Raw genomic sequence first — 24,874 nt, 5'->3', positions numbered from 1 at the left:
ATTCATTTCTCCTACAGCTGGCGTCCAACCTGATGTTGTACGCATGCTCCATGATCGTCGGCTGCATCGTGTTTTTAATGGCCGACAGGAAACAGAGGCGAGCGTTCGTGGAAACCAAAGCGGCCTTAGAGATCAAACTTACGCTACAGGAGCAAAGCACGCAACAGGTAAATTATTTAGCTGACGGAAATAATGGAAAACACAATTTATTTCCCCGCTGAACTTTATAGGCTACTTCTCAGCCTGAATTTTCAATAGACCCAGAGTTTCTTAAGGAGGCTGTAGTTATTTCTTTCCCATTAACTTGGCATTTTGAATGTGTTCACGCTAATCGATCGGTTAAACCCCCCCCCCAGGCTTTTGTTTCTTACAATTTCTAGCTTTGTGATTTTGCCTATGGGTTGTTAAAGACCATCCAAACTGCAAACAAAGCTGAGGATTGAAACAGATAAGAGGTACACACAGCCAGCGTGCTTTCTAACGCTCAATATCTGGTGTGTTAATTAAGTCAAATAGGCACTCCTCAAAGAGCACCACATCCTGTCACAATTGAGGCTGTCTTTCTGTTTACTCTTCGGACGTTGCTTAATATGTCTGTTAATTTATAAGTCAAGCCTGCTTGGTGTGTATACGCAAGCACTGAATATTATAATGCATGGCAATACCTCAGACAGACTGGCTCTCACGGGCAATATATCGGAGACTTACACGATAAGACACAGATTTAGCACTGAAAATAGAAAATATTATGCACAAAAAAAGCATTTCAACTTTAGAGGAACTTTACAACCATTACGGTCAAAGCCGCGTTTGCCATAACAAATAAAACACGCGGTTTGGGTAAAATAAAGCAAGTTGCAGTACCAGATTATAGTCAAGTTGAATGGACTTCGTCAAATTGCAGGTTTTACTTTGAAGCTCAATTTACCTGTATCAATAGACACTGAAGGTAATGCGATCCCAACTAACAAGCTGAATAACACTGCCAAGCGATTTGTTAAACCCTTGCCCTCCAATCTGCTACTGAATCCCACAATGTATAGATTTGTCTTCGAGTGGATCAATACTTTGCCAGTAATAAAAAATCTTACCTTAGTACTCTTATGGGTATGGATTACTGTAAGCTGTTTTGGTAAGAACAACGTAGCTGTTGGGTAAACCGCTAAACAGTATACATTCCTACCACACATTTACATATCTTCAGTTTCTCACTGTTTTATTACCGTACAGGATATACGCTGCGGTTCAGACTGATACAGCTTATTTCCAATTAAAAAAATATGACATAAATTTATGTTTTATAGCTATTCCATATATCATTTCTTATTGTGTTGGGATATAATATATTATTTACCATAGCTTATGAAACAAGGTTTTACATCAGAAAATGTTAAAATGGGCATTGTATTAGAATATCCAATGATGCCGTCCACAAACAGTGAACACCAGTCAATTTTTAGACTTCAAAATTATTTTTGACTTGAAATTTGCTAAAGATAGCGATGTCACCACACGCTGAACGTCTTATTTTTAATACCGTGTTCCACTAAAATTATATAAAACTTCTATTTTGAGGTACTGACAATGGTGCTTTGCACTCAGATTCCAATTACTGTTCTTATCCACAGAGCAATGTTTTGAATTATTGTGGACGGGGAGCTGTGGGGTAATAGCAAGAAAGGAATTCCCATCACCGTCCTCCGGAAATTAAAAAACACGCTGACTCGAGGTTTTCAGCATGCCCACACAGGATTCGTGCAGCTCTTTTCACACTACAATTACCCCGCCAATTGCAATATTTTTGCATGGTTTCTCCTTTGTGGTGCCCGACAAGAAATGCTACTCATAACTGATATGATCACGGACTCAGTAAGCTAACCTCGCATGGCCTCACAAAGGCCGAGATAAAAGAAAAATTGCAAAGACGGTTCTCATAAAACCTGTTTCAGGAGTGCTGAACGAGCATGATTAGTAGATTTTTTCCTTGTGACAATGACGGATGAAAAAGACTCAAATTTCGAAGCGCCCATTTCCAAACTCTTAAGAATTAGAATTTAAGGTTTACTCTGGAAGCCATCAGTGCAGCCAGCTTCCGCATTTGACATCGTTAGGTCTTGACTACTACTACCGTCTGCACATGGGTGTTGTGGGTTTAGCTTGAAAATCATAACCTCTTGGGTCACTGACCAACTATTGCATGATCTTTTTATATAATTCCATCAAAATCTACAGTCTTATTTGTGTCTTACAAGTGTTTTGAAAGAGACATCTATTCAGCGTGAGGTCCGAACTCCTAACGAGATATCACGAGACAAACATCAATGATACACACATACACTTAAAGAGTATATGAAAAATACGAGGTAAACAAGCAAAGGCTTGGCATGCATGAATTGCCAGCCACGTAATTGGGAAAAAAAGTATGTGTATGAACAACGGTGTTACCATGGAAACCTGTAATCCAATCAGTCTGAAGTCACAAATGGTAATATTACTTGAAGCCACGTCAATAAGCAGACATGGCTTAACAAGAAAGCGCTAGAATGAGAATCCGCATTTATATTGTAGCTGTCTCTCTACCCGGACCATCCTTCAAAAAGTTTCATCTGTAAGCTACCACGTGATGTCTAATACTTGACGGTATTAATTTCTTGGATGGGAATTATTATGCGTGAAAGACGCATCAACTATACACGTTACGGGATATACATGTATATCACAGGATATCATGTGGCGTCAAAGCAAAGAGGGAAAACCTTACGGTCTATGAAGGCATTAAACTTGGACATTATTTAAGAGCACTCACCGATGTGAAAATTAAACTGAATATGCGGCGCATTGGTGAAAGGGAAAGGTTGAAGTAGCGTAGTCAGCAAAATATTATACCGGTAACACACTGAAACAAGAAGAAGCGTGCTAGTGACGAAATATGGCACAGGCTACCTCATTTTCAAAGTAAAGAATCACCACTTGGCGCCTCTCAGTTAAAAGATGATATGCCATGATAATTCTTTTCGCAATCAAAGATTTCATATGTTTATTGCTCCAAGATCCAATAGTTGTATGGCTTAAGGAAAAATTGTCAAACTAATCAAATCAAAGGTAGAAAAGCTCACCAGCCCCCTCATAAATGGAGCATAATTTTTTGCAATCCCGTGATGATTATGACTGTGTGGTCGGGAAATCACTGATTTAGTAGTCTCTTGTTTCATTTCGAAGGTCTCTTGCATTTGTCCAGCGGCAAGTGAAAACCGCGACCGTCATAGTACGAGCGCTAGCGCCAAGCTGCCTGGCGTGCAGCGTACGTGCCCACTTGCAGTCGCAAGATTAGTTGTTTATACCTATTTTTCCTCGTTTCTGTCATGCCAGGAAGAGCTCCTGCTCTCTGTATTGCCCAAGCATGTTGCTGACGATATGATGAAGGACATGGGTACGGTCAACAAGGGACAGTTCAATAGAATCTACATTAAGAGACACGAAAACGTCAGGTAGGATCTTTGCTGCATGTGAGGTGTTAAATTGAGATGCCTTCGAATGCAACACCAGGCTAAAAAACACACACACACAGGTATGGAGAATCTATTGTGTGAGCAGCTGAAGCATCATCGACCTGTACGACCTGGCAGTGGTTGTTACACCTTAAACTTTCACATCTATAACCGCCGCCCCCCCCCAAGAAAATAGCCCGAGGTTTGAGATATCTTAGACCACATGCAATATGGGAAATTTCGAGGCCTTCTTGTTTTGTTTTGTCTTTTGTTATCGCAACTGGAATCATAAAAATGTCTATTAATCCTGGGAGGTCTGAAGTACACCGAACAGGCGCCCCCTGCCAAGGCGCTGAGAAAGTGTCTCGTTTAATGAATACACAATGGAATTGTACGATGCACTAGTCACAGCAGGTGACAATTTAATGGAAAAGAGAATAATTGAGCGTGTGGTCCACAGATAATTGGTTTTTATAATTATGTAGACGGTAACTGAAAGAAAAGTCCCTAATATGCATTATGCAGATAGCTGAATTGTCCAAGGTTGGTGTGAAAAAGAATATCAAAGCCGAAACAATCGTATCTAAAGCGCGGATTTAGTCGTTTGCAGTACTTAAGTTACAATTCGTACGTGAAGCATAATCGTACAAAAATACCAAAAAGGTTATTCACACACCGTAACCAAACGGTCACCGCGTTAGTGTACTACATATCTCATAAAGTGATCCATTTATGTACCTAATTTCATCTCAGCACGCAGCCACACGGATCCATACCACTTCTTACACTTCTTTCCTACCTGCATGTGCGACAGATTCTTGAAAAACACGTTTTGAGAAGCCAAGCTATTTTTTTCCACATTTTGTAAAAAGACATCTTCATCTGGAACATTCCAACTTCTACACGAACGCCCCTTTCAATGAACTTCGGCTGCGTGCGCATTATGCCATGCCATGATGAAAGATCCGACAGATTGCCTCAAGGAGACGCGTGAAGTTTGAACCTATTGATCCTTTGTCGGTTTGTTGGACTATTGCGTTCCACTCAACTGTCCTCGTAAAGATTCAGATTTCATATTTGATGTCAGAGAATACTTGAGCATGATTTTTTTGCCGATCAACATTCTTGGCTCACGATTGTTTACGAACAATCGCATGCTCCCGAACAGTTTGTTTCCATACCTATGGAGAAATTTAATGTTTCCCGAAAGATTGAGCTCGAGTCAAGTGTTATGGACAAAGTTTGTTGCTGATCGTGCAGTTAAATTCACACTTGGCAACAGACGACAGCTTTTACAACGGACGTCTTGGCCATTTACAACAACAACAATTGCTTCCGGTCATAAAACTGGTACGTTTCATAATAGGTTGCATAAAAAAAAACTCGACAAAGCATACTTAGCTCTGGGAAATAGCATTTCATAAGCGTGTTTTTTGAGACATGAAAGATTTCTTTTCATTTTTAGGGGGATACACTGAGAAAGACATTCAGTACACGAAAGACGCACTGGAACATTTGTAGCAAAATACAAATGACGCAATATTTAGCCAGCTTCCGCTAGATTACAAAAGAAAAGAAGTTTCTGCTGAGGGGTTGGATTAATCATTAACCATTTCTACTGAAAAGGCAATCGGCGCCTGTTCTGAAGGAATTATTTTCGTTGGAATTTTCGGAGTCCATCTTGAAGCTTTCCTCAAGTTCACATTTTGGACGTCAGTGTTCTACATAATAGTGTTTTTGACTTGCCATTGATGCGCTGCGGTATTACAAGGAAAATACACACATCGGTTTTGCTAAGCGAATTGAAGCGAAGGAAACTGTTTGGAAACAAACGTTAGAAATGCTGAAACAGTTGGCGACGTATTGTGGTCTACTGTTGTCTCGTTCTTTGTCTACATTTTTCGTTATACAATCTTCTTTTTTCTGAAATTCATAAATTTACGAGGGCTGGGATGTTTATTGTGGCGGTCCTCTATTTATTTAAGGTCTGACACTGCATTCAATTAAATGAGGCCGAAAATAATTAAAACCCTCTCTGATGCAAAAGGGCAATTGGTGTGGTGCGCTTGCTGAATTGAAACTGTGAATCGCAGTGCTTTTGGACTCAGAGGTCAGTATTGGTCGGCTTATTATATTGCATATTGCAGCGACTGCGACGTCTTTATAAGCGGCCTTCACTCTGCAATGTTTTTACCAAAGGCCCTCCGGGTTCCTTGATAAAGGACGAACGTGTCACATAGAAACGTTCTTATCTGACTTTTAAGACACGACGAATATAATTGTTTAATTATTATGAAAAAGATCCCTTGAAGGGTTCAAGAATAGGCCTACTTACAAAACCTGATGTGGAATGGTCCAGGGCAAAAATTTCATTGAATTTATTATTAAGGTGGTTTACATTTAGCGGTTGTTTGGACGTCATGTTTGTTGTGCTTCAAATTAACTAAATAGAAGGTCAAAGAAACCAGGCATAAACGTTTTGCAATAATCACATAGCTCATTGTAATTCCACTTTGTGTTGTTAATTAGATTAACTATAAGATATATTATAAGGATATTACATTTACATCAATGACGAAATTGAATGATTAAATCGGAAAAATGAGTGACAAAAAAAGATTCGCTTTTCTAACTCAACATCATTCCCGAAGTGAGACGAAAATGACTATGTAAAAAGGGACAAACAAGAACTTTTTTTTCGTGAATTACAGTACTCTGAAAATGAAATCTAGTAATGTTATTTCGAAATTGAATCAACATTTGGGGCAAGCGACCCCGCTTTGACGAAATAAACTTTCGGTTAAGCAATTTTAAATGAACGACGTGCGAAAGTAACCGGGAAACCTATCTAACATGCAGCGAAAATTGCACGCTATAAAATGTAGAGGAAAACCCTCCGCTTGACTTACGGATAAACATTCATTTGTGAAATACACTGGACAATGTTATTGGCATTTAAAAAAAAGAGGCATATGTTAATTTGAAATGTGATCTTTGAGCAACGCTCTTACGATGTAAATGGAATTTCAAAAATGATTACCGGTCGTCATAAAAAAAAACGCTCCAGGTGAAACATGTCTCAAGTAAGATTATTTGGACAAAAGGTGTATGTTATAGGAAAGGCTCTGTAAAATGTAGTCGTCAGACTATTCAAATTTGCACCGTTCAATGGCCGTTATTGTTAGTGTAGAATCTATTAATATCTGAGGCATGGCATAAATTTGATTTGTACGTCGGAGAAAAAAGATCGGGATTTATCTTCCACTCACAATTAAATTAGGATTTGGACTGTGTGACAAGAAAAATACGAGGTGCTGTTCACGAGCTCTTCAATGTATTCAGAAAAAGATTCTCCACATGCACATGTTAGTTTGTGATGCATCGTTCGAAACTTTAACAAAAACTGAAAATGGGTATTGATGAGACAATATCATACTTCACGCACGCAAAAACAAATTTGTTTTCACGTTTATCCACATACAAGCAGGCTACATCAAAAACAGGCATGTAATAACTATTTCAATTCAATTACATTACATTATTACATTAATTTTATTGTATTTATTGAATTACAACGATTGACTTTCAGAGAACTAGGAACAAGTGTTTTGATTTCTGAAGGTGTGGAGCAAGTTAACCCTTTTCTTGAAAGCGCCACTGTTGTGATTATAGAAGTGTTTTGCTTTTTTTTCAAAACTCTTCCAGCATCCTCTTTGCTGATATCGTGGGATTCACGGCCATGTCCTCCAAGATGTCTGCAAAGGAACTTGTCAAAACGCTCAATGCCTTATTTGCAAATTTTGACAAGCTGGCTGAGGTGAGGCGACCTTTTATTTCCTCCTGTCCTTCCTACTCTCCTTTTAAAACTTACCTTCGTACCGTCAAACCAGAAATCGAGGGGTAATGGGCATGACTGATTTCTTCTTGTTTTCTAGAAACACCACCAGCTGAGGATCAAGATCTTAGGCGACTGTTATTACTGTATTTGTGGTGTTCCAGAGCAGCGACAGGATCATGCTGCTTGCTGTGTACAGATGGGGCTTGACATGGTGGTAGCAATCGCGTAAGTTGAGAGCAAGCTTCGCGAGCTTATATTTGAAGAAAGCTCATGGACGTTCTTAAGGGTGACAATTTAATGTCTTGTTGGTGACAAATGACGCGTATGTCAAAACGACAGACTGTTCAGACACTTCCTGCCTAACTGTTACCGAAGTTCCAGCTGAGGGAAGATCAGTCTAAGTTTGTTAATATGAGGATCAAGAGTATTTTTCCTTTGTTTGTTTTTGTTGGGAGTTTTAAGTGCATTGTGTTAATTTTATACACGGAAAAAATTTGCTCCTGTCTTTCCAATAAGGCAAAACCGGCTTTATGTCTTTTTATGTTGCTTTTTCCATCACTGCTTTGTGAGAAGATCGTTGTTTGTTCCTGTGTAGTTGTTTAATTCACCGTGCTTTTGACCCTGTAACTCGGACACAAATCAAATTTGCTGATTCGATTACAGCGCCGTGAGGGAAAAAACGCAGTCTGGAGTGGACATGCGTGTTGGAATCCACACTGGCGCCGTGCTGGCCGGGGTCATGGGTCAACAGAGGTGGCAGTTTGACGTATGGAGCACCGCGGTGGTGCTGGCCAATCACATGGAGTCTGGCGGCATACCTGGGTGAGTTGAGTGTTTCACTTTTAGAGTTGATCTTTCATGAGAGTTGTGCAAATTAAGGATTGAGGTACTATTCTATCAGTAATCAACATCTTCTTCATACTGCGTTCATGAATTCGATCCTCTTCGTGAATTCGTTTTTCATTTCTTGAGTAAACTGTATGGGGGTTATAGACACTGGTTATTGCACATACGCAGACTAGATTTGTCCCCGGTTAACCAATCTTGTTTGCAGAACAGTGACTAACATGTTCCCCAACTGCGGCATGCTGCATTCAAATTCTTTGCAGCATGACGAGATGTATCTCATGAACTGGTATAAAACGGCGCTATTTCCTCCTGCACGGTTTGCTCTAACAATAATAATCACGAACAGCCACAGCGCTCCTCATCCTATCTGTGTTGTACGAATTATTTACAGTTATCCAATTATTAACTCTCAAGAGAAAGGAAATGAAAGATCCAACAGAAAAGAGAGTTGAGGAACGAAACCGAATCACATATTAGACTCCAGAATCAATCACTTTAATGGACGTTGCCTCCACAATCGGTTCAATGAAGTAGGTCCGTAAGATTTAGGAGGACTTTAGAAGGGCTTTAGTGCTCACAACGTGTCCCTGCGCGGTTCCTCTGCAGATAATGACATCCATTAAGTCTGCCCATAAATGGATTTTATATCAATCGATGTCTTCTCATTTCCTTCAATGGAACTGAGTGTTTGTTTTTATGATGAGACCTCAGTCTTGCCCAAAATATGAAATTAAAGATGGACGGTCTGAAGGAAAGGAAATTAAAGTAGATCGGACGGCACGACGGATCGGAATCTTACTAAATTAAATGTCAAGGATAGTGCAGGGAATGCTTTTAAATATCTGAAACATCAGTTGGATCATTTCAAGCCGGAGCATAACTAAACAGTAATGACTGTGGAAAATTCTGCTCAAAGAGTGCCGTTCGAAGACAAAACATATAAAGTCCGCACGCGAGTAACTTTCAGCAATGTTTAGCCAGGCATCATGGGAATATTGATTGTTATTTCCGGTGTGGCGGTCTCAGCTGTCTCCCGGTCTCAGCGGTCCCCCTTACCAAATACGGTAAAAATACGTCATGCCATCTCTGCGCACAACAACGGGAAAGTCGTCCGTTTAAGTGGCGTGCTGAGCAGTGCAGTCCACGCATGCTTCACGTTGTACGTGACGGGTACTGTACATAGGCCTACACCAAAGATAATAGTACCGTGCAAGTTAGTCATGCGGACATCTCAGTACGAAAGACCAACGACACGGTGCCAGTGTCGTGCTGAAATGTCCGGCTACGTCAGGAGGGACTGCTGAGACCGCCACAATGGGTTGAGCAGAGTGAACGGGTAACTGGACAATTTCCTTCTACGCCAAGCAAAAGGAAATGCGGACGTAATTGTCGTCTCCCGACAGGTCAATGTCACGGAGATCATGGATTCGTAATGGCGTTTGGGCCTTTTCCTTTCTCGAAACCAATTGGATCCATGGTTAGAATGAATGTAGCCACATCTACAATTAACTGATTATTGCGAGGGAATATTTTGAGGGAAGAAATTGGCATTTCAGAAAAGAGGTAACATGTATTTCAATATTTTCTTTTGACCCATAAAGAACACATCTTTTGTTAAGATTCAAGGAGCAGAAGTTGTAGATTTCTTAAAACTCGAATCAGACACCTTAATCATTTCAAATGGAAACAAACAAGTCCTTAAATACGTTTCCCTGCATGAAAGTTATTTTCCAAGACGTAGTATACGACGTTATTACGCTAATGAATAAATGAGACGTCACGATAATTATTCTTAGGTGACAGACCGATGTAGACCCATGACCACTCGTCGTGAAATCAGTATAACCTCATGACGATGTCTGTTGTTTATTTGACTAATACTCCTGGGAATTGGAATAATGGCAAGTCGGTTCTGATATAACTGTGACCAAGAGTGGGACCAACCGATGATGTTTCTGCGCCAAAAAAAATAAATAAAAAGATAATAATCCCAGACTGGAGTGGAGGCCCTCGGTTAGTAAACTGTCCTTAATGTTTCAAAACGTGCACAAATGAAAAGAGGGGAGTGCCACAATCATGCTTTGTGCAAGGAGTTTGAATGAATTCTACATGACAGACGTCTGCACTGTAGACTATACAAATGATTCGCTCATCACCCAGCGCCCGAACAGGGCACTGGGAAGGGCCTATTGGCTTTGCACTGTGATTGGCTACTTTGTGCACGACCTCCGACCGCGAAGTTAGCAATTCCTATTAGCGAAGCGTTATTTGAAGTTTTTGGTTCGCCAATGGCAATGCTTTGACGCATGCGAAAATGTCGGCTTAAATTGTAAAAATATGGCCTTGATACAATCACGGTCATTTATGTTCTCACTACGAATCACTGATCGAGTGTCTTTTGGCGGTATATTTCAAATCATCTTGAACAGTTTTGTTATGGATGAACTAATAAAGTGAAGTGAGAATATCTTCAGCAATGAGGACGAAAAATTAAAATTGATAACCGCCACATTGAGCGAGCTCGCGCGCCTGGCAGAAATTTACCCGCAATGCTCTGCGCGTCATTAGCTGTGACTCTGTGTGATGAATTTCCTTCATTTAAATCTGTGCCAGGCCATCAGTCCTTCCGAACGCCCTGTTCGGTCGTTCGGCGACGAGCAAACACAAATGATTCTACTCTCAGTCTCTCAGTCCTAATAAACCTTTAGATAAATACGGCTTACCAACAAACAACTCACTCGTGAATACTTCCCAGGGAACATTCCGCGCATTTTTGATATGCGTGTTATAGAACTTACCCTTTACATTATGACAGCACTGCGTTTTACATTACACTTACCTTGTTCCTCCTCCCCACAGTCGTGTGCATATCTCGCAGGACACCTTTGGGTGCCTGAACGGTGAGTTCGAGGTTGAACCAGGCGAGGGGGAGACACGCGACGACTATATCAAGGACCAAGGTATCAAGACCTATCTCATTAAGGTCAACAAGGACAACGTAAAGGTAAGAAAAGCTTCCTTGGTCCTCACAAGCAGAGGAACTGAAAATGCACCTTTACGGTCAACGCAAAGAACAAAGAAAAATGCTTGGGTCCTGAGACAGCAAACTTTTCAGGTCCAAAACATAATGTGGCGGCCCCTACAAAAATAGCTACCGTGGCGGCATCGAGACTTCTCGGTGTACTGAACCACCTGAAACCAGGGTATGTAAGCGAACGTTACTCCGTTAGACACTAAACAGTGTGTCCGCGTGTTTCTTAGAAAAACACTGACACGAAATTATTCCTGACACAAAGTACACTAAAGTTACAGTACATCAAGACTGGAGAGACTGTCGGTGAGACTGCCTGCTTTCACTGATGCTCGTTTCCCGTCTCTTTGCTGTCGATTCACAGAAAGCCGCTGCTTTTACCTCCATCATTCTCTCAGACGATGGATCAACGACGAAGAGGTCAGAGGAAGAGGAAAGTGACGTAAAGGTGCGTCAGACAGCTTTTTAGTTTCTATGCCATACAAGAGATGATTTGCAGCAGGAAGCAATGTGATTCACACATTTCACATGTCATCGAAAAAAAAAACAACAGCAGCCCACTGAAGCTTTTACACCACTACAGTAACGTATACCTGTAAGGACATCTAAATACTATTTTCTTAATTTCAACACCGTTTATGAATCACACTGTTTGGTACATTGGTCTGGTTAATATTATACTTCAGGCTAATGATGCAAACGGCAAGACTGTTACCTTTGACGAGGAGGTACCAGAACCAAAGCCCGATGAAGGGATTACCAATCGTAAACTGTACGAGGCACTAGTGGAGAGAGAAGCAGACGCGTAAGTAGCTCGCTGGTAGTTGGCAGCAAGTAATGGTCAGTACATCCAGTCACACGCCTAAATTTACCCACAATAACCACCAAAATGACCTTTCTTGGCTCAATCAGAGCAAAGACGAGCGGCATGCGGAGGTTTTCCCTCTGGTTTCGGGATAAGACTTTGGAGGACACATTCCACCGGGAAAAAGAGCGACAGAGCCCTGTGGGTTTTTGCTGTGCCATCATCATCATGGTCTTTGGCTTCTGTGTGCAGATGATGGTCTTGCCGAGGTACGTCAATGAATAAAAATCATGTCCAAAAGAAAGCGAACAGAGAAGGCAATGCTTCTTTTCATGGACTTTTGTAATGATGAATGCTCGCTCGAGCATTGTTTTGGCCTATTAAAATGCAGTTCACGTATTTATTGCTTGCATTAACAGCTGGGGCCCTTAGGTAGCGTCTGTTACCGCAAATGCCTCATAATATCCATGGATACGTGGATGCCTATCGGTGAAAACCGTGCGCTTCCTGGTGAAAACTAAGATTAGAATTACAACTTTTTGAAACTTTTCCCTGTGTAATGGTCAGGGGCAATGCAGTAGCATCGGATACCGGTGATGGTCCCTTGTACAGTACACAGTCTTCTCATTATAAATGATCTTTTTCGATCTTATTCTAGAACCACAGCGAGTTACGTCACATTTGCCGTAGGCTTATTTTTGTTAGTCCTGATCTTCTACATATCGATGGCAACTAGCTTCAAGAACAGGTACCCAGACACACTAGTCTGTGTGTCAAGCTGGATGGAGAGTACGTATGTGGCAAGGACACTGATCGTCACGTGTGTCGCAGTCATCGTTGCTGCATCTGATGTTGTTGACATGGTGAGAACTGTAGATGGGAGGACTGTTCATTCAAATGCCATGAATGCATTCATTAAAAAATAACAGCACCTATAGCAACGATCTGCGAAGAAATGCAACATTTAATAGTCCAAATTCGTCTGTTTACACAAAAGTTAACTCCAGGTTTTTTTTTCAAATATGTGTATACGGCTTCCAATGTAATTCCGATCTTCCAAAAAATAAAGTCGTACCATAAGTATGAGACAGTATTTTGTTGTTAGCTGAGCCTTATTCTAATCGACAGGTTGTATGCGAGCTGGGGGACTCCAAAATTGAAACTCTGGACACACAGAGCCCAATGTGCATATACGGGCGATATTACACATACACGGGTATACTGGTTCTGGTAAGTAATTCAGATTTTTTTCCCGTTAATGTTCATCAGAACTTGTAACATTTCCAAGTTTGAACAACCTTCTTTCATTTCGCCAATTTTTTGTTTTTGATGCTCATTAAGTATCAGCCGTAGGCGATGCCACGTCCCTGAAAAATAACTGTGCGGCCCTCGAGTAAACAAACCTCGCCATGCATCATTACTATATTTCTCTTTTCAATAAAAAAACAATGAGCGTTCCACTGTCATCTCTCGCCATAGTAAGGAAAAAGGGACGATGCCAAAAATAATAAAGCTACAAGAACGTCTGGGAGCTATAAGGCCAACGATTGTAGCACATTTTGTTGTGAAACATTCTTCACGTTTTGTTGAATACACCAGCTAGGTGGAATTTCGTATAATTTCTTTATATTCCGGCCACGTTGCTGTGCTCGGCGTAGTTGTCCGAGGGAACCGTCGACAGCGTCCACCTAGTACGATTCATTTCTGTATTATGTTCTTCAAAGTGTGAGTTTTGGAGTTAATAATTTATTTAGACCTGAGCACAGTTCTCGTCGAATTTCTTTTTTGGTGTTGCGTTCACATGATCCCGGGACCTTAATGTGAATGACACAACAATTTGGCTTTTTTGTGCTTTGCAGGTCACCATCACTGTGATGATACACGTTACGCAGTTCATCAAGATGATTCTGATCCTGCTTATTGGCTTGGTGTATACCCTCCTCAATCTCGTCTTCTACAAGGAAATATTTATCAGATACGACAATTACCAATTAGAGCAAGTGAGCACGTGAGTGGCCTTCAACTATTGTATTTTGAAGCAGGTTAAGGTAAACGCCTTTCGTTGCATCTCTTCTTGACCTTCTTGACAATGTTATGAATAAAGGAAAGAAATGAACATTATGACGCTCAACAAGAAGGTCATTGGTAGGCTAGACGCCTTTCTTCATAAACCATGTCTTAAATTAGTTCTTTTTCTTAATACTCGATTTTTCATGTGCAACTTAATTTGAAGGATTTTAGGTATCTCTGATAACGAGTCTACCGAAATCTCTGTCAAACGATTCGCAACGGAGTCAGTGTTTCAGGTATTATGCTGCAACCACCATGGTGACCAAGGCTTCCAGACCCACTTTTCTCAAACACGTTCATAATATCAAACTATTTCAAGTCTGCGATCATAGTCTCAAATTTTGCATTATCAACGCTGAGTTTGTGTTGTTTTGTTTTTCTTTCAGGCTAAGCCTAACTGATAATCCCAATGAGTTTCCCAGTCGTTACGTTATCACATACCAGCTTCTCGCAGCCGGCTTTGCACTTATCTTCTACAACAGATTTGTGAGTTCATTCCTGAATCAGGCTGTCCGTGGATCAAATCTGTGTTCAATCAGTGTAGTACAGTTAAAAACGGCATTGCAACGAACGAAAAAACTAGTCTTCAGTTTGTGTTTGCTGCCCTCTCTTGCCATTCTATCCGTTGCACAACATGGTTTCACTTTGTTTTCAACAAGTCTGAGATACTAAACGATGAGGGTTTCCCAACGGAGGGGTATTTGACTTTGATTTTTGAATCGGTTTTGCAAAATCTGACAACGGAGAATTGAAATATCTTTGCATAAGCCGTTAATCATGATCATAACGCCAAAGACAATGAAACCTGTAACGGTGGAAATTTTAACGCATAGTGTAGTGGATAATCTGAATAAAAAAACGTTTTATTCCCAAATTTGGTTTTTCTCATGGCCTTTCCCATAGATTAAACACAGTTTATAAAGGAAGCAAACTTTCACAAGTCTCGCAGACCACAATGACCGTATCCTACCCGTTTCGATACATCTTGCAGCTAGAAGTCACCAATAGGTTACTCTTTTACTGGAAGTACGAGACGCGGAAACAAAAAGAAGAAGTTGGCAAATTACGGATACGAAACGAGGTGCTGGTTCTGAACATCATGCCCATCCACGTGGCCAAGCACTTCTTACGGAACAAACGGAAAGACGAGGTGAGTGACGAAAATGCCTATGAAAATTCCCCGAGTGCAACTGATGCCAAAAGAATGCCACAGACAGCAGACACAAAGAGCTCAGGTTTCAGTTAAACACCAATCAATATTACACTGGAATAATAGTATAGTATCATTTTCATTTAAGGATATACTGCAGATAGTAACTAAAGAACACCACGTAAAGTCGACTTTTAAAAGAATACTTCGTATAAATTCAAACCGAGATCAGCTAAATCATGTATTTAGCCTAGTAACTACTTCTACTGATTATATATAACGGGTTTGCCCTTACCCAACGTATATTAATGAACACTGTATGCTCAGTGCTTGTCCGAGAGCTTGCGAAAAAAACCTCACAAGCTTACTCGGGTGGGACTCGAACCGAGTGCTTTGCCTTATAAACCATTCGTGTCGAGGGCGAGTAGAAACATTCAAGATGAAAATGTTTCTGGAATCTCTTCGGCTTGCGGTTTCAGGATCTCTATGCCCAGGACTACCCGGAGGTTGGTGTCATGTTCGCCTCTATCCCAAACTTCTCCGAATTCTACAGCGAGGATACCATCAACAACCAAGGCACAGAGTGTCTCCGGTTCTTGAATGAAATCATCAGCGACTTCGATACGGTAAGATACGGGTTGCAACAACGTGTGGGTGCATTCATGTCGGGCCGAATACCGATACCTTGTTGTATGAATGCGTGCGCAAGAAAATCATAGACTTACACTCAGAGGAGAACTCACGCTGATATCCCGTGACAACCGGCAGTCGCTCAAACTGAACGTCTGGTTGCTATGAACGTTGCCTATATTCCTGACGTCCGATTGGCTTAACAGTGCCAGAACACTGTTCCCACTCATGGCCATGAGTCCATATGTCCATATGGGCATACCGATGTTTAAAGATGTGACTTCACTTCTAAAGTCATTCAGAAACACAGACTCGTCATACGAGATATTGAGGCTGTGCGCATGCATACCGAGACGAATCTGGGGCAACTTTAGGTTACAGTCAGTACAAGAGTATATTTCCGTACAGGACTATCATGAAGAAGTATGAATGTAAGTTCTTAAACACTATAACCATATTCAAGTCCGGGAATCGGGTTGGCTGAGTGGTTCTTTCCTCGCCTTTCACCTCCGCTGCGGCCTGAGTTCGATTTCCGGCTCAGTCGACATGTGGATTGGGGTTTCAATCCTTATTCCTCGGGTGTACCAAGAAATGTCCTCTCTGTGGTTGTCTTTTTACCTCTAAAACTGCTCCTTATTGTCTCCTCTTCAAAGGTGCACGTGGATGTGGGTCGTTTGGCGACTGCCTGCGCAGTGCCCATGCCATTCGCTCGACCACGTTTAATGTTGGCATGTACAGCGCATGCAATTTGCGCTTTATAAATGAATAAAATTGTTTTTATCATTATTAATACTAACTAATTTTTCAGAAGAGGCGCGCATACACAAAACCGCAATTTAGGATAGGGGCCTTCAACGGGTCCTTACATTTCCACCTGCCTTTCTCAGCTTCTGAAAGCAGTTCGTTTCCGGAGCATCTGCAAGATCAAGACGATCACCAGCACCTACATGGCGTCGTCGGGGATGGTGGCTGAGCCGGAGAAGATTATTTACGAGGGAGAGCAGGAGCGCTGGCAACACCTTGCCGATCTCGTCAACTTTGCCTTCGCTCTCAGGGACACCTTGGACACCATTAACCAGCAGTCGTTCAACAACTTCATCATGAAAGTCGGTGAGGGGCTCATTATTGTTTACTTTCGGCATTAACCATTCCTCACAGGAAATATTTCCTCACGCGTATGGTCAGACCAAAGCGTCTCCCTGGAATTTGACCGTAGTCAATCCTATTTGTCCAAATACGTGTCATTTTAGGTAAATCTATCAGATTGTGTTTTACACTTTACATGCAGACATAAAATCATCATCAGTGACGTGATTTTGATGAATACCAGTTAGAAGTCCTCCATATAAACCTCGCAAATGAGCAAACGATCATTTCAGATGTTTATTCCAGTTGAAGTAAATACAACTGTATCTTATAAAGTATCACTCAAAGAAGTAATTAAAACCAAATTTCTTTGGATACTGACTCCTTAATAGGAAACTAGGGAAAATCCCCAAAAGGATAATGTTTCGTGAGAGTTATAATCGTTTATTGTGTATGTATATTTGAAATAATCGACAGGTATCAATCATGGTCCAGTTCTTGCTGGAGTCATTGGAGCCAGGAAACCACACTACGATATCTGGGGGAATACAGTTAACGTAGCCAGCCGCATGGAAAGCACAGGGAAAGCAGGATTTATCCAGGTGACTGAAATGTTTACAAGTTATGACAAGCACACCAGAACTTCTTCTGCGTTCTCTGTAGCGTACGGTAATAAATTGTGAAACCGAGGTAACAAAACCTTTCAGCTGTCCAACTAATAGAGATGCGCAATGTTGGTAGTACAAAGTCTTGGCATGCTGGTACATGTATGAATCCCAACCTTAACATCATTTCGACAATCGTATCTCGTCTTATCCTTGCAGGTTATTGAAGAAACAATGAAGGTACTGAAGAGGTTCGGTTTCAAGTTTCAGCAGAGGGGTTACGTCAAGGTTAAGGGCAAAGGTGAACTCTTGACCTTTTACCTAATTGGTAAGGAGGAGAAGGATGACCTGCTACCAAATATGATCGTATAATGCAACACAAACTCGAAAGACTATACTGTTTTAGAAACGTTGCATAGCCCAATTGAAGGAGCAAAAGCGGGAAAGAGAACCCTTGGAGAGTTGACTGAGATGCTCGAGTCTGAAGGCTTCGTAGTCTGAAGGTTCGAAGAAACGCTTCCAAGCAGTGCACCCAAGTGATGTCATTAACGAAGGTACAAAATGTTCAAGCGTTCGCAAGAGAAACCCACTGACCGATTTGAAGCCCTATGCATTTTTCTCAATTATCTTACTTATCTTACACATCTGCTTACTTGAGGAAATTGTGCCTTCGTCCTAAAGAGTTAATAGGGTTCGTTTATTCAAAGTTTTGTTTCTCGTTTAGATTCAATTAAATTTGTTGTATAAATACAAACATTACAGTTATTGTGTATACTTTTAACAAGGCGAATTGTAAATGATGTATAGTATTCCACTACAACGCTTTAAAGGGACAATTCATTTTGAACTGTCGGTTTTTATATTTTTGAGAACTTGCCGTTGAACAAAAACGAACACAAAGCAAGAAAAACACATGAGCAAACAAATGAATAACGCTTATTGAAGGTCGACGGTTTGTAGATACATACACAACCGATTTGAGACCATTCAATTTGAGTTTACCTACCAAACAACTTTAAAGCAGCATAATCTCATCAAACAATGTATATGTTTTGGGTCGTTATTCTGCACATTCAATACACCAAAAAAAAACCCTTTTTTTCACGTGGTATTCACTTGAAATTCTAGGTGATGTAAATTAATGTACACAGTATAAATTATTTGAATATATCGTTGAAACTCATTGTACATTTTGTCACATTTGCAATAACACCCAAACTGTGCAATTTATCATTTTTTGTTAAAATTATATAACATTTTACTATACAAATGTTATTTACGTGGCACGGTTATTTTATGTATATCAGCACATATATCGATAACTATCTTCTTTCAAAATAAGACTTTGGTTTTCCATAAGAACCTTAAAGTTAACATTTTTGCAGTTATACAGCGTCCTATTTATTCCTGATGTCCAAATGACACTTTTGCATCATTGCATATTTTGATCTGTTGAAAAGGCTCATTTTTACATTCAACTTAACCGATGTCAAAAGTTCGTAAAAGTATTAATTTCAACTAGAGCAAATGATTCAGTTTATGTATCTGACGTACACTCTGCAAACCTCAAGGAGTACTTGACTTTGCGAAGGTTGCACACAGCAATGTTATGAACGTGCAGAGTACAATACATCTTTCTCTTGCTATGTCGCAATCAGGGGTCTGCCCCCACCACTGTTTGATAAACTATTGCTGGCCAGGTAGAAAAGCAAACTAATAATTCGTAAAATAGCTTAAAATATCTTACGCATCCGTCATAAACACGAACTGATAAATACTTCCAAATTACTCGAAACCTGTTTCCAGACAAAGGTGAACTGTCTGCAAGCTCTGCTCACCCATATCAAGCATCATCTCAGCAGAAATTATGAATGTACTAGCTGCCAGCAAAGTCACATTATTCACAGGATGGTTTCACGCTGGAATTTAAGCCCATTCTGTGTACTGTGCTTGTGGGAACAGTATTAAAATTTGTTTAAGTACACTTGATGGTGTTTGTTGTTAAGTGCCTTGAACCTGCCTGTAGCCTACATCAGGCTGATCCTTCTAGCGTGGTTTAGTCTCTTGCATAAAGTAAAATTCTGGAGTGATGCAAACTCATCATAGGTTTGCTACATTCTTAAACAGAATGTGCTAAATGAAATTCTGATGTTGCAGTACTCTCACCTATACATTTGTGTGAAGAATAGCTCATGTCGTAACGAACTCATTCAGTAAAGTGTTTATTAAATATTCTAAAGACGCTGTATATTTATTGTTGGAATTAGTATGTTGTTTCAGTCCTGTTTATATTTCTTAATTTGGGGGCTCATGACCATGTGCCTATTGCACATCAACTGATATATTTTTGAACCTATTCCTAACGCAAACTTACCTGGCTATCATTCTATACATTTCTGGTGTAAGTTTTACAATCGCTATTTTGTAGTAGATGATATTATTTGAGCAACATTTAATTTTTACATGATGCATTAGTTATAAAAACGTTCAATTGACGTTTGTTTTTGTATTTTCCTAAATGTTGGTGTTCACTTCAGAAGCGATTATCAGCAACATGTCCCCCCAGGTTTACGTGCCCACGATGAATAAAGTATGGCTGAAAAAGTCACTTAATAATGATATACTGTCTGCAAAATTTAATCAAAATGATCTCTAAAGCCGTTACAGCATTTATAGAAGAATGAAATTTAAAAGAAAACAACTCGTTTTGCTTCTCAACAATCCACTGCCAACTTTACCCTTTAAGAAAACACAGAAAACAGAGACATTATGATGATACGGTTACGTGTCACTCGGGAGACAAAGTTCATCGTACTGACAAGGTAGCGTGTTGGAATGATGTATGTTTTGTATGCGTTTGTTGTTTGTTATAGAGGTAGCAAGTGACCACCGTTTCAATCATGTGAGCAAGCATATTTAGTAGTGCCTTAACACGGTCGTTTAGAATTTCAAGTTCAAACGAAACAAAAACCATATTTGTAAGGACGTTGGTTGTCAATTTATGCGGTAAATTTACTGCTGATATTTATAACTTTTATGTCTTACTCCAGTGAGCACACATCACAATGATTTCAAATAAAGGTGTTTATCTTCACTGCATGTTTGATTTGTTTTGGTGTCGGTGTTCTGCATTATTAAATTGCAGATAACAATCTGAAATGCAGATGTCGTAAGTAAACAAGTATTATACCGTGCATTTTTAAAACACTGCAAAATTGTTTTTGAAGGGAGGTCCTTATTACTTCCGGGCAGTTTGAGGAAGAGTGTATATTAGTAACAAGATTACTCAGGTCCCTTGGCTTTAGGTCGCTGCTTGCCCCTTTCTTGCAAATGCTTTCGCAATATAGAATTTCCCTGCCCCTCTGGTATTAAACTTAGCAAATTCTTACAATCAGCTTTATTCCTAATGCGCCAGCAGACGCCACGGTTTGGTCAGTCGCGTGTGACGCCTGGAACATGGTGGTCAGGTCGCCATTTTCGTGCTCATCCCACAATCTCTTCAAGCTGGTTGCGTCCGTTCTTCTGCAGCTAAGCAGGAGGCATCAGCTTGGTTTCGTCAACAAACACGCCTTTCATTTTTTCCAGTTGGTCGACAGCTGCATCGACCTCTGATGAACTCTCCATGAGGCGTTTAAAAAAGGGGTCTTGGAGGCCCTTGAGGAGATTGTCGAACGGGTCTTTGGTATCGACATTTCCTTCCTCGCTGTTACCTTCCTGAGGCTCCTCACATCGATGAAGTGAGCATCTACATTTTACTCTCCGCTGCTGACCAGCTCTTGGATGGTTTGCAAGAGATTCGGCACCTGTCACTGTGTCACCACTCATGTTCGAAATGGAGGGAGGAAGCACAATCGACGGAACTTCGTCGTTTTCAAATGAATTCTCAGCCTTTTTGGAAGTCAAAGGAATATTCTTTACGGCCATCCTCTGTATGTCAACATCAAGAGTAATTTTACCTAAAAGATATAAACATTTTAATTAAAAAATGGTAGCGGTATCTATTTTCTCTTTTTCGCCATGCCATGAGGTAGATAGAAAGTGTCTGATCCTTATACCATTCCAATAGTCTCAACATATGCTTTCATCATTCTTGACGTTCAAGAAGAGACTACCTCCTTTTAACACCACATTCAGTATGGAGTTGATTCATGCTATATTTGTAGGATCAGTTGAGAATTTTCTTACCTGGCACAGACGTGCATGTCTTCCGTCTCGATTCTTTTCCTTGGGAAGACACAAACCGTCCGTCTTTTAAGCTTTTGTCTTGGAAAAGGGGGAAAATGACATCTTTTAAATCACGCAGACCTTTTCATGTTTCGACAGATATAAAACAATGTCGTCTTATTAATGACCTTTTGCTTTAAAGAAAGAAACAAGCGATGTGTGGAAATAGCAACCAACCTGATCGCAGCTGACTTCTATCCGATATATTTCTCTCTTGAATTGGGAATGGCAAGCCTCTTACTTGCACGGTCGATGACAAGTAGCTCTGCGGACTACTTCGTAGACGTGGCTGATCTTGTCTTGCAGTCTTGCAGTCTTGCAGTTGCCTTTGCTGATCTGGCCATTCAGAATGGAAGGTTTTTGCTGAGCAAAAAACAGTAAAATAGTTGTTGAAGACCTGTGCACTTCGCACCAGCATAAAACATTCAAAACGTGTATTAGAACATAGATCAGCAAGCTTTGTGAGCAGCCTGTTTACCTCTGAAACATGCTTTGCCGTCCTCCGTTTTTCCCTGACTTTTATTTCTGCCGATTTCTTCCAGTGCGCGCGCGAGTCTCTCCGGGGTTGCGTACTCCCTGAAATTCCGTTTCCACAGCAAAAGCATCTCGCTCTTTTGGCGGGAAAAGTTACCCGGGTGCTCTTTTGCAATATCATCGACATCAGCTTTCGAAAGTCCTAGGCGAACAGCAAGAAACTTCCACTCATTCTGCTTTAAATTGGCAGCAACTCTTTCAAGATAGTCCCGAAGGCCTTGCTCTGATTGGGATAAAAGATACCTTTGTAAATACGTAATGGCTATCCCGGGGTTGCAAAAATTAAAGTTGTCTAGCTTTTTTTATTTTGTTCCAAGAAATTTGCAAGCTTGGTAACACAAAATATGTTAGAAAAAAACCCACTATATATAGAAAGGATAATAAAAGACAAAACCTGAACCTCTGTGCCCTGGCTTAAGTTTCTGGACTTATATTTTTTTCTGTGCTTACCTTTAATTTGATCCATTTCCTTGTCCTCTCCGTAAACCGTTTACCACTTCACAGCAGCACCCATTAACGAAATGACTGATATTTCTTACACTCTTCACCGAACAACTGGTTTCTGTTGGCCTGTTTGTTTGTCCGTCTCTCTTAATGTGTACTCATCCATTATCGGATAAGTGTCAGATACAGCCCAAATATTATTACTTACATAAACATGTCAAACTTTTCTTTACTGCTTCAAAACGTGTCAACAAAGTGCCTAACGTTCAACACAGCATCCAAGGACAGGTCTCATCAACAAAACGCTAATTTTTCTCCCATAAGTGTCATTTGTACAAGCCTTGTTCTCACTGCTCTGCCGCCAATTCCAACTTGTATTGTAAACCCATAATTAGTCTCTTTGGTAACACCATAAAACCACTGTAAGACTAGATTACAGCGGGAGCTTGAATTTCAATCTGTTCTGATGACCGACTTTTCATAAAGGTCTACGTATAAACACTACCAGCTTCTAGGAGTGCTGAGTATGCCTCCAAATTACTGTTACCGGTATATTATTCAGTTTTCTTATACTTCTGCGTGGATAGAACAAATATTAAGCAATCAGGATCAAGAACTTAGCTCAAGGACAAGCGCCATGACTTCAATGAGTACCTGTATATTCAAACTCGCTCGTTACTGGGATTCAGCCCCACAATCTCATGTTTTCTACAGGAACTTCGATCACAACTCCCGTGTTTGTTTGCATGTGCCTTGAGGAAGTAACCACATTGAACAACAGGTACCCTGAGGCCATACCTCAGACCTCATATGGCGTCCTGAGAACGAGAAAGAGCCATGTTACCACAGTTTACACGTTCTCTCCTCCAAGCTTCCCTGTAGGCCTAGAGCAAGCGTCTCTTTAACCATCAGCCTGTGGACGTAACAGCATTATCCTCAATCACAAGACTTATTTGTATAATATCGTTACTCATCTACTTCTGTCCACTTTCCAAGCTCTGCGCTGCAAACACTGTGACTGACGCGCTTTCTGTGGCCATAAATCCCAAACACCAATATTTGCGAACAAAAAGAAGACATGTGCCGGAAGTAGGAAATTGGTTCGCAGTACATCTTGAGGCATAGACTAGGCACTTCACTAATTGAAAGGTGTATTGTTGCTTGCCAGTACGCGATGCTTATTGGTGAACGATAGGGTTGGAGGGGACAGTCTTCAAAGTTTACAAAAACAAGGGCTGGGCGTTTGCACAGATGTATGCCTCCTTGTGATGGCCTCAAAACTCAAATTCTGCCCTATTCACAGAGATGGTGAAAGAACGTCTCCAGCATTAAGTTTGAAAATAAAATACAGCCTGCCTGCAATGTAAACGACACTCGGATGCGGGCTGCTACAAACGTTCACGATCATAGAATGACGTTATACCCGACGTCGATCATCTGAGTCTAAAAAGGGGGTAATTTGTCAAACCTAAAACACTGTTTCTGCTTTCTTCACACAATTTGAACGCTACGGTGAGGAACAGCAGAGAGAAAAAAAATGAAAGGAAGCTTTATACTGAATGAAGGCCCAACCTATATAAGGTTCCTGTGCACTTGCTGCAACTCGAATTCCTTTTGGTGCAAGTTGGCAATCCTTTTGTACAGGTTTTCCCCGGTCAATTTTGGCAAAAGAGCAGCCAATTTAATTTCCTTGTGTTTGAATTTAAGCCATTTTTCCATTGAAGTTTTTTACTTTGTTTCGAACTCGGAATTCAGGCATTCAATTTCGTTTTGAGTTTTGGATTCCTTTAGCAATGTGTTTAATTAAGGAAAGCGTCATTCTTTTTCGTGACGCACAATCGTCATTCAATTTAGCAAAGCTAGTTGGACTGGACATTTTTGCTGATTTCCTTATTTTCAATTTCGTGAAGAGGCAACCAATTTCACACAAAGAAAATTTAAATTCAAGCACTATAAAAAAATGTCCACAACAAAACATAACAAAACAAACAGCAACAAATTCACTGAAATAAACAACTTTGGTGAGTCGAATCTTGTTTTCTTTATTCCTGTTTGTTTCCCGTAGATTTTGGACCTATTGGTCATTGTTTTCTTTATTTTCATTTAGGGGGATCGTAAAC

The 24,874-nt window shown here is 40.5% G+C and overlaps 2 protein-coding genes across 2 annotated transcripts; one reads left to right on the top strand and one right to left on the bottom strand.

Moving 5' to 3' along the window:
* On the top strand, window positions 1-20,651 carry LOC147799889 (adenylate cyclase type 3-like). Its single transcript, XM_087133472.1, has 18 exons — window positions 1-167; window positions 3,370-3,488; window positions 7,194-7,305; window positions 7,424-7,551; window positions 7,990-8,148; window positions 11,035-11,179; window positions 11,571-11,654; window positions 11,893-12,011; window positions 12,119-12,280; window positions 12,670-12,874; window positions 13,140-13,241; window positions 13,871-14,019; window positions 14,468-14,567; window positions 15,073-15,231; window positions 15,711-15,857; window positions 16,749-16,971; window positions 17,425-17,549; window positions 17,772-20,651. Exons 1-18 carry the CDS (start codon window positions 33-35, stop codon window positions 17,922-17,924), a joined length of 2,526 nt encoding a protein of 841 aa, XP_086989598.1. The 5' UTR covers window positions 1-32; the 3' UTR covers window positions 17,925-20,651.
* Window positions 20,649-24,253, bottom strand: LOC110978252 (uncharacterized). Its single transcript, XM_022233081.2, has 4 exons — window positions 22,255-24,253; window positions 21,954-22,139; window positions 21,738-21,815; window positions 20,649-21,508 (listed from the first exon to the last, which is right to left on the bottom strand). The coding sequence occupies exons 1-4, from the start codon at window positions 22,379-22,381 to the stop codon at window positions 21,081-21,083; spliced, it is 819 nt and encodes a 272-aa protein (XP_022088773.2). The 5' UTR covers window positions 22,382-24,253; the 3' UTR covers window positions 20,649-21,080.
* Between the last annotated feature and the right edge of the window lie 621 nt (window positions 24,254-24,874).

Source organism: Acanthaster planci, linkage group LG02 (genome assembly GCF_054643075.1).
Source record: "Acanthaster planci isolate LZ-2023a linkage group LG02, COTS_SCS, whole genome shotgun sequence".
NCBI classification, from domain to species: domain Eukaryota; kingdom Metazoa; phylum Echinodermata; class Asteroidea; order Valvatida; family Acanthasteridae; genus Acanthaster; species Acanthaster planci.
Note: the sequence above shows the minus strand (reverse complement) of the source record. Positions and strands in the feature narration are given on the sequence as shown.

Coding starts and splice junctions, on each gene's coding strand:
- LOC147799889 (XM_087133472.1), top strand. CDS start 33: ATGTTGTACGCATGCTCCATGATCGTCGGCTGCATCGTGTTTTTAATG. Junction 7,306..7,423: donor ATTTTGACAAGCTGGCTGAG/GTGAGGCGACCT, acceptor CTTGTTTTCTAG/AAACACCACCAGCTGAGGAT. Junction 15,232..15,710: donor GGAACAAACGGAAAGACGAG/GTGAGTGACGAA, acceptor TTGCGGTTTCAG/GATCTCTATGCCCAGGACTA.
- LOC110978252 (XM_022233081.2), bottom strand. CDS start 22,381: ATGCTTTTGCTGTGGAAACGGAATTTCAGGGAGTACGCAACCCCGGAG. Junction 22,140..22,254: donor CGGCAAAGCATGTTTCAGAG/GTAAACAGGCTG, acceptor TTTTTTGCTCAG/CAAAAACCTTCCATTCTGAA. Junction 21,509..21,737: donor GACATGCACGTCTGTGCCAG/GTAAGAAAATTC, acceptor TATATCTTTTAG/GTAAAATTACTCTTGATGTT.